The 12115-nt window shown below is 40.2% G+C and overlaps 1 protein-coding gene and 1 long non-coding RNA gene across 6 annotated transcripts in view; one reads left to right on the top strand and one right to left on the bottom strand.

The window, feature by feature from the left end:
- Positions 1-12115, top strand: part of EPB41L4A (erythrocyte membrane protein band 4.1 like 4A) — a 139703-nt gene that overhangs the window by 122524 nt on the left and 5064 nt on the right. For 4 of the 5 annotated variants that reach the window (XM_085305352.1, XM_085305353.1, XM_085305351.1 and 1 more), the window contains 5 exons: positions 2097-2216; positions 8567-8614; positions 9250-9318; positions 10236-10346; positions 11387-11468. In XM_085305352.1, the coding sequence (XP_085161478.1) occupies positions 2097-2216; positions 8567-8614; positions 9250-9318; positions 10236-10346; positions 11387-11468 (430 nt within the window). Of the gene's footprint in view, positions 1-2096; positions 2217-8566; positions 8615-9249; positions 9319-10235; positions 10347-11386; positions 11473-12115 lie in introns of all 5 variants that reach the window. The other variant, XM_085305356.1, reaches the window with a different exon arrangement.
- LOC146595588 (uncharacterized) lies at positions 8207-11433 on the bottom strand. The gene is made up of 3 exons (XR_014895897.1): positions 10916-11433; positions 10679-10804; positions 8207-8597 (listed from the first exon to the last, which is right to left on the bottom strand). It is a non-coding gene; the product is annotated as an uncharacterized LOC146595588 (long non-coding RNA).

The raw sequence follows: 12115 nt of genomic DNA, 5'->3' as shown, positions 1-12115 counted from the left end.
TCCTCGAGGGGGACTGGGCAAGGTACTGACAAATGGGCAGAAGAAGCGTCCAACACAACAACTCTGATCTGGCAGCCCTATGTGTTCTGCCTATGCAGGTTAAGTGACTGCTGTATGTGCAAGGCAGTTGATAGTGTTTATACCGTGTAGGGGATGATTGCTGTCCCACAAATTGGATYATTCAGGATGAAAATCACAATTCATTACTTGTTGCTGTGTAAGTTCTTGTGTTAAATCTGTAGATAGAAGCTTTTGTTAATCCCTGTCGCYAGCAGATTACAGGCTGAAAAAAATTTGCCTAGAAATCAAAACCTTATGCTGTGGTCTACTCCAGATGCTTGGTGCCATTTGTTAGAGTTGTGAGGGTTTACAGTAGCTGGAGATCGAGCTCAAAATTCATTACACATGTGAGGGAGGATCTGATCAAAGGAGAAGCAACAGCCTGCTTAGCCACTTTAGGCTRATACAATTCAAAACTCAACTAGGAAGGCATGCAGGTAGTGAAGAGCAATAACAATAACATGCTTTGCATTTCCTAGGGAGTAAAGTCTCCACTGTAATCCATTTATCTCTGTTGGTTTGTTTGTTTTGCCTGTCAGTCTTCCCATTCTTGTTACTCTTCTCTGATTTCTTCAATATGCCAGTCATGCTGTCATACCAGATGAGCCACTCTTAGATGATATTTTCCAGGRTTGTTTTTAAATTTTTGCTGGGTTTTAAATTCACGGCTGTAACCAAATAMAGCACTTTGTTTCACCTTAGCATCTTATCCCAGCAGTCATACCTGCGTCCCCAAGACTGAGGCGCTTCTGTATAGTCTCAAATGGCCAAATAGTGGCACAGTGATTGTTCTGGCTAGTTGTGTCATTACAGAATTAGCTCAGTCTGCTGTCGAACGTGCCGAGTTTATACAATTGTGATACTAGCTTTAATCTGTACTACGTTCCAATAATGGATTCATGGATTTATTAAAAAAAAAAAAAAGATCATATCCCATCTGAAAATAGCCTAACATTGGAATCTCTTACTTCTAAAGAATTTGCATCATTTAATGTTATGAAATAATTCACAGGATTGAGGATTTCAGCTTCCCTTCTGCCACTTTAATTCAGCTACTGCTTTAGTAACTRGCTAATCTAAACCTCAGAACAGAACATCTTCCTGACAAAGATTGACTATTTTGCTTTTGAGAAGCTTGGATTTTAATGGCTTTCTCCTCCTTTAGTTTTTTGCCTCTCTCTTAGATCAATAAAATTATGAGATTATCTGTGTCTCTTTGGAAGGTGGATTTTGATGCCTTTGTGGTGGATTTTTCCCTCTCTTTTGGACCAAGCAGGGTATTCCCTGGGCCAGAGGTGCTTACAGGGTGTGTGTGGGGGGGGGAGGCAGGCAAGCAGGCAGGCTGTAGGGGCTGYTGAGTCTTGGATGGAGGGGGAAGGTCATTCAAGCATTTCAGGATGGGGCAAGCAGCAAGGCCAGATGAGGAGGTACCGGRCATGACCACAGAGGGGCCAGAGGCACAGAGGGCAGTGCAGCACACAGGTGATGATAGCAGGGTGATATGTGCCTGGGCGGTGGTGGCGGCTGTCATGGGCTGTTTTGCAGGTCAGGGTGAAGGGACTGCTTCCTCTGAGCAGAAGCTTGCTYGGGGTGTCCCTGGGGGGTTTTCTCAAGGTCCCACAAAAGCACGTGCTGCAACAGCATGTTTGGAAAAGGTTGCAGCCTTGTATCACAATATTGGACTTCTACTTGCTGTAGGTGAAGTGAACTTGAAAAGCTAAATAGAGTAAGGAAAAAATTCCAGCCATTTGGCTTGGTCCTGGAAGACACTGAATTCAAGTTMTAAGCCTGTTTTTACTGACTTAGAGTGATTCATCTTTGTCCTAAGCTATTTCTAAATAACAAACCAATGAATTATCTTTGATACAGGTTTGTGTGTTTTAGTATATTTTGGAAACAYTGATTGACATTATAAATATACCAAGATAAAAAGTTGAACTGCAGATGCGGTTCTGCAAAGAAAAAAATACCTATTTCTTTCTCAGAACATYCTGGGACAGAGACCTTGAACTAAAGTCGTGCTACTGGTTTTGCAGGTTACGGCAAGAGAATGACATGGTTGACTCAGCTCCTCAGTGGGAAGCTGTGCTGCGGCGACAGAAGGAGAAAAACCAGGCAGATCCGAACTACCGTCGATCCAGGCACAGATCTCGATCGTATGTAGTATTAGCCCACTGAAAATTAAGGCTGCTCTAGCATGTTAAAAAGTAGGAAGACTATCTCCAGTGTAGTTACTCCTTTTAGATGCTCAGTAACAGAGTGGCTTTCACTTGGCATATTCTCACATTGGCAGATTTGTCTCTGTGGCCTTTGCTATAGTGGTTTCAATTTGAGGATACAAGTAATGCAAAATAGGTTCTTGAACAGATTTGGACAGTAAATCACTCCATCACATTGGATGAGGTCTTGGACTGTTTTGTGGCTCACTGAACCTTAATTCTRTAATGAGCACAGTGATACCCCTACTCTGTGCAGCATCTCTGCAAAAATRTTCTGATTTTGTGTGAGAAGTGCAGGCATTTTTGTGAAATGTGTGTGCATTTCCTTAATCAGTGTAATCTCTGCAGTGTTGTTCCAGATGAGCCCAGCTACTGAAGCCTCCTTGTCAAATTACCATTTGTAAGCAGCAGTCAGTGATTTATTACATCCTAACGTCAAGATTTCCATGATAGGGCCATGTTGCTAGGCAGTGCCATTCCTATGGATAGCCATTCCCCACATGGTGAAATTATCAGTTTCTAAAATCAGTTCTCTCAAACGAAGGAAAATGCGGATTTTATTATGACTGTGTTTCTTTTAGGCACACTGTTCTGGGCTGTGTTTCTTGCCAGTGTGCCACCCAAGAAACCACCTAGGGCAGTATCAGTGTCAGGGAGCCCTGGGGCTGGTCTGGGCAACAGTTGAAGAATGCCAGGAGAGCATCTGTGAGGCACTGGGAGATCAGGCTAAAGAGCTGTCTTTGAAACTATATCCCTGCACTCACTGCCTTGCTAAAGAGATGAATTGTCCAGCTCTGAAGCCTGTGGCTTAATGTGTGACCACTGAAACCCAGTATAATCACTTGGTTACTTTTCTTCAATATCTTTTCTCAAATTTATCTTCCATGCTGTGATGCCTTGAATTGCTAAATTTATTTCCCTTAGTAAGCATTTTAGTATAGTTTAAAGAATAATGAAATATTTGTAACAAAATACTAGGATGCAGATTTGAATCTCTTCAAGGACTTTGGCTTTGCTGCATTTCCCAAGCAGGAAGAAGTGCCCAAGGGCTCCTGACATTCCTGTGCACACATGGTGTTAGGGGAGAGCAGGAATTCCCACTTTTATTGACCCATGGATACAAAAAAAAGAAAGGATAGAAATCTCTGCCTTGAGCAAAATGCAGTGAATGCTTCTTGTCCCTTTTTAGTTCCTCATACAAGGAACATACTTAGCCTCATGAAGGCAAGGATTATTCTCCCTGATTTAATAAGTGAAATTTTATTACAGGTAAATGGGAAGGGGAATAGTAATTTTCACTGTCAGCCCCCACATTCCCAGTAAGTCTCTAAATGAAGAATGAGGGGCAGAAGGAGGAGGTTTCACCTCTTAGAAATCTGTGTTGATATAGCTAAAATTAAAATATGATTAAACCCCCCCACACACACTTATTTGTGATTGGAAAGATTTATTCACCCTGTTTCTGAGAAAATCAGCTGGAAGCATATTAAGAATGCATACCAATATTAAGTATATGGCTATTTTATTCTTACCTATTGCAACTGTAATCTACATTGATGTTTCCGGTATTAAAATTCACTAGAGTTCTGTTCTCATAGTTACCCATGTTGTTAGAACCCATTTTTACCTCCACCTTCATAGCTTACAGTTTTATTTCCTTTATGAGAAATACTATTTGTTATTAAAATTCCAATTGTTGGAATTTATACTTTCATTGGCTTTGTGCAGACCTGTTTGCTCACGACTACACACAAGTCAAATATTGTTAGGTGTAATTGTAAGACAATATAGTACTAAAAATCAGAAATACTAAAACTCACTTGAAGACACAAATACAACAGATTGTTTGATTTACAGTTTTGTACTGTATACAGAAAGTGCTATAAACTAGGAAATACACTCAGTTTGTAAGCGCATAGCTAGATGAAATTAATAGCCAATGTTTTATTCTTCCTTGTGCCAAGTAAGTTTTATTGCTTGGACAGCACAGGCTCCCTCTTGCGGCTAACAACTTATGAAATGCATTTTATCTTCCCTCCAGAAAATGCTAGCCAGTGCAGTGATATTCTGGACTCTGTTTTTTTGAAATTACTGTTAGCAAAAAGCATAAAGGTGTAGTGTCTTTTTTAACAAAGCAAGGTCCGAGAGAAAGCAAAGAAAGGAGGAAACTGAAAATTGTGGGTAACTCCTCTTTTCTCTTCTCTCCCATATTATGATAGTGATGAATATACTCCTCACTTTTGTGTGCCTCACTTAATATATGCAAGTACAAGCTGAAAAAGGATAATGTGGATTCATTTAAAGGCACTTTATAAAAAGAGTCTGGTAAAAGGCTTTTAACTGTTTGAGCAGTCAGATCAAACAAGATGGATAAACCCTAGTTGCAGAAGGTTATAAGAACATTAATTTAATTCAGCTCAGCTGTTTGCTTACATGACTGTATGCATGTGAGAGAAGAGGAAAACAAGTGAATCCCTGGGATGTAGGGTATGGTTATTTTTATTTTTAAATCTGGACATACGGTCATTTGAATTTGCACATTTAACTATTGACACAAAACCTTCATTTTAATAATACAAATAAGTCTTTCATATTAAGTTACTTATTGGTGCCAGCTTCACTAGAGGTTCACTTTGGAAGCTTGAAATAAAGGTTGAAATATTTGTTACCATGTCTGGCACACTGCATTTCATTTGCTTGATAATGAGTAAAATTAATCATTCTTGGTGAGAGTGTGTGTGTGGCAGTGGGATTCTCCTTGGTCTCGGGAATAAAAATATTTGACAAGAATTTGACCTTTCTTTCTTCTAAAGGAAAAGATAAATATAGAAAGCTCCCAATTCTAGTTCTACGGGGTTTATTTTCAAGAGTTCAAGTAAAACAGCTGCATAGCCAAAGGGCTTTTTTAATTAAGAAGAATGGCCATTAAAATTCCATGGCTATTTAAATTTACCATTTGTGAATCATGAAATCAAATTGAATTATTAATAAGGGTGCAGATGCAGACATAAAAAACAATGTAGACCTTATTAACGTCTAGAATTGTTTGAGCTTGTAAAAAACAAATAACAACAACAAAAAACCCTGGAGGTTCACCACTTACTGTGAATTCCCATTAGGTTTCTTGCACATTAGAGAATCCGATTAGCTTACAAATTGTCTAGAAGCTATTATTTGTTCAAAATTTGATTCAAATACTGCAATAGGATAATCTGAATATATATTATCTGTCCAAACTCTGGAAGTTGATACAATTCACAACAAAAAAGTGAAAAGGGTGTGGAAGAGGGATTATGATCTGACATTAAAGACTTAAAAGAAGGCTCTCATTGTTATGTGTGGTTGAGAACTACACAAACATGAATTTCTTATTCAGTGTTTACAGTAGCTACATATCACCTTAACAAGGCCCCTCTTCTTATAAGCTTTTCTTCATTTTAGAGTGATAATGTTCCTGATATCTTCAAAGGAAGCACAGTCAGGCCTTTGGTGGAAAAATGCTTGTATTAAGATACATAAGCTATAGCATATTTCTGGATATTCATTTGTGGGGAGTTAATTTGAATAAATGCTTTGAGGTTATTCCAGTATCGTAACACTTCTTAAAGTGGTGAAAGATAGTGTCAAGATACAAATTCCTAAAAAGAGTTTCCTCTGAGCAATGATTGTGTATAGCTCCTTTCCTTAATGCTTTTTCTCATAAGATGCTATATGTAGCTCTACTGGTATTTTACAGCAATGGTTCCCTTATTAGTGTAGTTGTCGGGGTGGAAGGAAAAGGAGGAGGGAGAGGATGGGAGAGGTCACGGGATTAAACACCCAGAGCTGGCCGCAGAAAGGAGGAGGCGCAGTTCCTAGAAAATGGTGAGATGCAGGCGACTTCCACGCTGCTGCGCGAGCCAGTGTTTCGTGCTGCAGGTGAGGCTATGTGCCCTGTTTGGTGACACGGGGAGATTTGGGGCCGCATCCTGAACTGGTRTGTTTCCATGAATCAGTAAAAGCAATGAGCTAATCAGATGGGTGAGCTGTGTGCACAATGCCCTGCTTTGTGGGAACCCTGCGTTTGGGAGTGACCTTGGGGCTTTCCTTCCTCAGGCAAAGGGGGGCTTGTAAGCATTACAAAGCCTCCCTGGAGAAGCTGGCTTTTTTCAGCGAGCTTTTGCATTCCCCACTGCCTGATTATTCAGTCTCAGAAGAGGATGCCTATATTACCAGCCCCAGGGTGAATGTGGAGTTTGCAGCTGCTATTTTGTGAGCATGGGGTTGCACAGAAGCAGAAATTAATTCAAAGTTGAGGGGTGAAAAAGGCTGTTAAAAACCGCTGCATACCAAGCTGAAGCCTTGGGCAGTTAAAAATAATGTGAACTAATGTAAGAAGGGGAGTAAAAAGAAGTAAATGCAAGAAGAGAGAAGGAAAGAGGAGAAATGAGAATCAGAGAAAATGAAATACATTAAAATAAATATGAATGCCCAGAGCCATCAGACCCTCTTTGTGCTGTGAAATGTCAGATTGCAAGCTACTCGTGGCTGTAGCTATTGCACCTGATGGCTGTGGATGCCCTCATGAGGACCTGGCCCGTTGGAGCAGACACAGAGTGGTCTGACAGAGGACAGGACTTGTCCAGGTGGGAACAGGACGGCTGCGTGATGCTGCCTTGAAGGCCATCACCAGCCTGAAGCCTGAGAATGTTACGGATTAGTCCCATATTAGTCCCATTAGGGAATTACAAATGTAAAGTTATTTCTTGCCTTTTTATCTCTCTCTGGTGTTTTTACAGCATTAAACTAGGATCTTCCAGTACTTCTGCACCTGTGGAATCTAAAAAATTATCATTTCTAAATAATGTGCTTCTATGCCATCTGTTAAGCATTTACTCAAATGCAGATGTCTCTGAACATTATTCTCAGACTGAAGTCTGGAAATAAGCCAAAGATGTAATCGTGAAACAAAAACATAGTAAAACAATTAGTGATAGAGAACAGTTTGGAACTATTTCTGATATGGCTCTGTCACTGGGCAATGGAGAGTCAATTTAACAGATGCTTTACAATTAACAAAAAGGCAAAATTCTGCTCTCTTCCTTGATCTTCACCTAAATCTGTGGATTATACCATTCCTAAAGCTCTTTGACTATGATAGGCCCTTTTGTTTTTTGTTTTTTTTTTTTTTTTTTTTTTAAAAAGAAAAAAGTTACATGATCTGATGAAACTGTGAATTCTGTGGGAGCATTTAGGCATGTTGATCCTTCTGAAAGTTGCATCGTTTGCATCTCAGAGGATGTGGAACAGTCTAGCTCTCTACACTGAATTTATATAATCCCTATGATAAGAGCGATCTGATCTCTTAATACACAGTAGTCCCTGCCACTGTGTAAAGCATACGTTTAATCCATTAAGCTGCATGGGTTTTGGTGATTTCTAGATGTAGCTTTGGCAACAGTAGTGGTTTCGTGCTAACCTGAAATGAAATAGAATAAGAGAAATAAAAAGGAAGGACAATCCACTTAGGAGACAGTATTTTCTGTAATTCGTTGGGAGATACGACGCACGTAATTCAGCCTTTCTTTGCTAAATCTCCTCATCTGCAACAGAACGATTAAAATTTTGGCTACGCTATTTGTCTGTGAATGAAATACTTGCTAAAATATTTGTCTGTTTGTGTGCAATTGCTGTTGTTGTGTTTGTCCTAGATGTCGCAAAGTTAAAGTATAAACAAACCGAGCAGAAACCTTGCTCGCAAACCGCCGGGAAGCGGAGGCTAGACGGATGGTTGCTGGGCGAGGGCTGCTCTTTCCTCGTGCCYGCTGGGAGTGAGCAGGGATTCCAGGCACGGCTGGCCCAGCGAACCGCTTCCTGCCCACGCAGGGCTYGCTGGGCTGCCCCAAGTTTCTCAGAGCCTTTTAAAAGAGTAATTCCAAAATACATTGTCTTTAGCTGGGCCAGGGGCTGGGGGCGAAGGAGACGACAGAAGCTAGGCATAGCTTTGGCTTGCAGTGAGAATTTGTTCTGTCATTAATATTTTGTGCATGCTTTTGCTGAAGGGTAGCGGAACAGAAATTGTGATTTTACTTGGAGCTTCTCGTTCAAGAAATGACTTTTCAGTTCCAGTAAAGCAATGAGATTGCATTTCCCAAGATAACAAAATTTAAAATTAAAGCCACTAGCGGATAACACTTGCCATAATTTCTGTGTTAAAATGTGTGCCATGAAAAGTTGTTACTGAGCAGCAGTACCTCAGATGGTGGTTTTCACTGTTCTGTTTTTGTTGTTTTCCTCGGTCTTGATAGGAGAAGCCCAGATGTACAAGCTAAAGAACAACTGTGGAAACATATTCAGTAAGTACTGTCCTCAAAGGGTCTGACTGACCACTGCATTGCCCCAATATAGTTATTCCCACCCCTTGCACTGTGGCTGCAAAGCATTATGTTCTGATTTGTTTATGTGCAGCAGTACATTAATTGCACAGGTGTAAATTACTTAGCTTTGCATAGAAGATACTTCCTACCACTGAATACAGGTGACTATTTTATGTAGGTGAATTAAAGAAAAATACAGTGTCTTAAATATGTATTCCTGTGAGGCTTCCAAAATATCCTTGGTTTTAATACTGACATTTTTAGGATAAGGTCCCCTATTCTGTTATACATACTGCTACCAAACAGGAAGATAATAACCTATTCCAAGGAATATTCAATGTTCAGTATTCACTATAGTCATTTATATTGAGAAGCAACAAGATCAGGGTGCAAGAAAGTGACAGGAAGATAGAATAGGATGTGACATGCAATTGAAGCAATCAAGGTAAAGTTAGACATGTTTCTTAGTAGGTTTCCTGTTYTGATGTCAAGATAACTTCTGGGCTGAAAACAGCTTGTTTAAGTATATCTTTCCAACCTAATGGAATAAAAAATGAATGGTTATGCAGTTGCTAGCTACTGTAATATTATTTACTTTGCCTAATCCTTTCTAGGAAGGAACTTGTGGATCCATCTGGCCTGTCTGAGGAGCAATTGAAAGAAATCCCATATACTAAAATAGAGTGAGTTTATGTCAGGACTTTTGTTATGAATATAAAAGCTCACTTCTCTCTCTCTCTCTTTTCTTTCTTTCTCTTTTTTTCTTTTTTTCTTTTACTGTGAGCTYTGTCATACTGAAATAGGATGGGGCTACACATAATTCATAAGCTTTAATGCTCTCAGGTATGGGTTGTGTGAGGCTACTAAACAGTTCTTAAACCTAGCATTTTCCCTTTCCCAAATACAGAAAGAATCATCTTTGTCTCTCTGTATGCCACTCGCTCATAGAACATATGCTCTATGTTCTATATGTCTCTCTATGCCACCCAGCAATATGTTCTATATGATATACAGTATACAACCAGGGAGAATTGAATACAAGTGAACAAGCCTATTTCTTTTCTAAACTTCTTTCCTTTTAAATTTTTATTCTGGTCATCTAAAGCACTGTTTGGTCTGCTCAACCCCTTTTCCCTCGCTTACCATGGGCAGCTGCCAAGGCATAACCATTTCCTTCAGAACGGACATCTATTTTACCATGATAATTGCCCATTTGGGATGCCATGTGTTAGTGCAAGCAGCTGCCTGTGAGATAAATGGGATCCATTTATATTAGAGCGTTCTTCCACAATACCTCTGACAAAAAGAGGCTGATGTTAAAGCTGTATATTTTAATACATTCCTTATTAAGAAGTTTCATTCTCAGACACAGACATGTCCATTTTAGTGACCTTTGCACTTTTAAAGCATTAATTTGTAAAGTACAGACTCATAAGAAAAGCACCAGCCTTTTAAATTCAGGCAGTGCAAGAAGCCATCTGTTATACTTTATTAAGAAATGGGAGGGTGTCTCAGGCTGAAGTTGCATTTATTTTTTTTTTTTTTTGTGCCAAAGGTCTGATTTATTGATCCACTGTTGTGAATTTTGTTTCTCACATAGGACTCAAGGTGACCCAATTCGCATTAGACATTCACATTCCCCTCGAAGCTACCGTCAGTATCGGCGCTCCCAGTGCTCTGATGGCGAAAGATCTGTTCTGTCAGAAGTGAAGTATGTGAAAGTGATTATTAGCAATGGGTTGTTCTAATGGGTCACAGATGTTCCCCAGAGATCATGCTTAGATTAGAAGTGGCATAGATGTGATTGTGTGCTGACACAGGATTCAGGCAACCCTGTAAGCAGTAAGTCTTCAGAGCTAAATAACTCAGTGAAGTGCAAAAACATTCGTAGTCTATTTTGAGTCATGGAGGCTTTCTTGACTCACTCTGTAGAAAGGGTGAAAAACTGAAAAAGGCAAACTAAGCCTGCCCTGCTCCTCAGAGGTACCTCATGAAGTTGCCTAAGGGAGGAGAGCTCACATGACTCACTTTCCAAGTACTTACATCCTTAATAGAGTCAAGCCGTTCATGTCCATCGGCAGGAGTGTGTTTCATGAGAGCTCTGATAAACCACTCTTCAGTAATGGGTGGCTCTGTCTTTCCTAGAAGGCCAATTTGTAAAGGGAATATCTGTGAATGGAGAAGAAAAAGCCCCATGTTCAGTTATATTAAGGCCTGAAATGACAAAAGCAGTTTCCTGAAAATATCATCCACTTACAGCACCCTCACGCCAGTACGTACCTGCATCAGTTACTGTGCCCCCAGCACGCGTACAGAGAAGTTAAGGCTTTCCAGGGGAGGCACTCCTCTGCCTTGGGAGAAGGATGTTCTGGGCTTGCTGTACGGCTGCTGGCTGTTCCTGTGCCGCCCAGGGAGGGTGGGCTGCTGACACCCTGAAGGAGGTAGTGCACATTGCGATTTAGGATGGGGCTCATCTCACATCAAGTTGAGCCCCCTCCCTAGTGTAGGGGGAGAGAGGCCTCATAAGTAGGGAAGGGATGAACTGTGCCCTGAACATGCCTCTCCCTACAGAATATTGACAGGGCCACGATAGCTTCTGGATGCCGAAAGTTAGGGGACAGGCAGTGAGTTGCCTTTGAGATCTGCAATTACTTGATGCRCCTTTTTGTCCCCAGCTGGGTCAGTTTAATATGCTTCTTGTGTATTCTTACAGTGTACTTCATTACAGTGATRCCTATTTTGTAATTCCAGTGCAAAAACTGATCTGGTGCCTCCATTGCCTGTGACACGTTCTTCAGATGCTAAAGGTCCCAGCATCCAATTGACTCAGCTGGTTAGTAAGTGTGCACCCTTTAAAAATTTCCTCTTTTGGAGGGAGAAAGGGTCAGGTGCTGTATTTTAATTAAGTCTTTGCCTTTCAGTGAAAAGGAAATATGACTCGGGTTCTTTTTTTTTGTGACTGGAAGCTTTACATTTTGCAACTTGATTACTTTGTTTACATTTCCAAGTATACTGAATTCTGTAGCATATGCTCCCATGGATACCTGCTTCCTACCGGAGGACCCTTAAGTTTGATGCTTTGTTATCTCACAATTATTTAAAATATGCAAGTGTGCTTAGGCTGTAGCTGTAATGATAGTCTATTATCATTTTCCCTCCACTTCTTAGAGCTTGATTGCTCAGGCTTGCAACATTGTTTTTTTTTTTTTTTTTTCAACTACTGAATAGTTATTCTTTTCATCCTATTGCAACAAAATGGACAGAGCTCGTCTTTATCACTGCCTTTTATCATAAATTATGGTAACCTATCTTAGCTTTGACAGGCAGTCATATTAAGCTCAAAACATGAGATGCAAATGATACTCAAAAAGCAAGCACTTGTACATACTTCTGTTATACAAGTGCACTGAAGGAAAACCAGTGCATACAAGGGAAAATTCCAGACCTGTTTCTACCTAGCTTCCAAATCCTTAGAATGCT

This window comes from Rhea americana, unplaced genomic scaffold (assembly GCF_003343005.1).
Source record: "Rhea americana isolate MKP2758 unplaced genomic scaffold, rheAme1 scaffold_22, whole genome shotgun sequence".
Taxonomy (NCBI): Eukaryota; Metazoa; Chordata; class Aves; order Rheiformes; family Rheidae; genus Rhea; species Rhea americana.
Note: the sequence above shows the minus strand (reverse complement) of the source record. Positions and strands in the feature narration are given on the sequence as shown.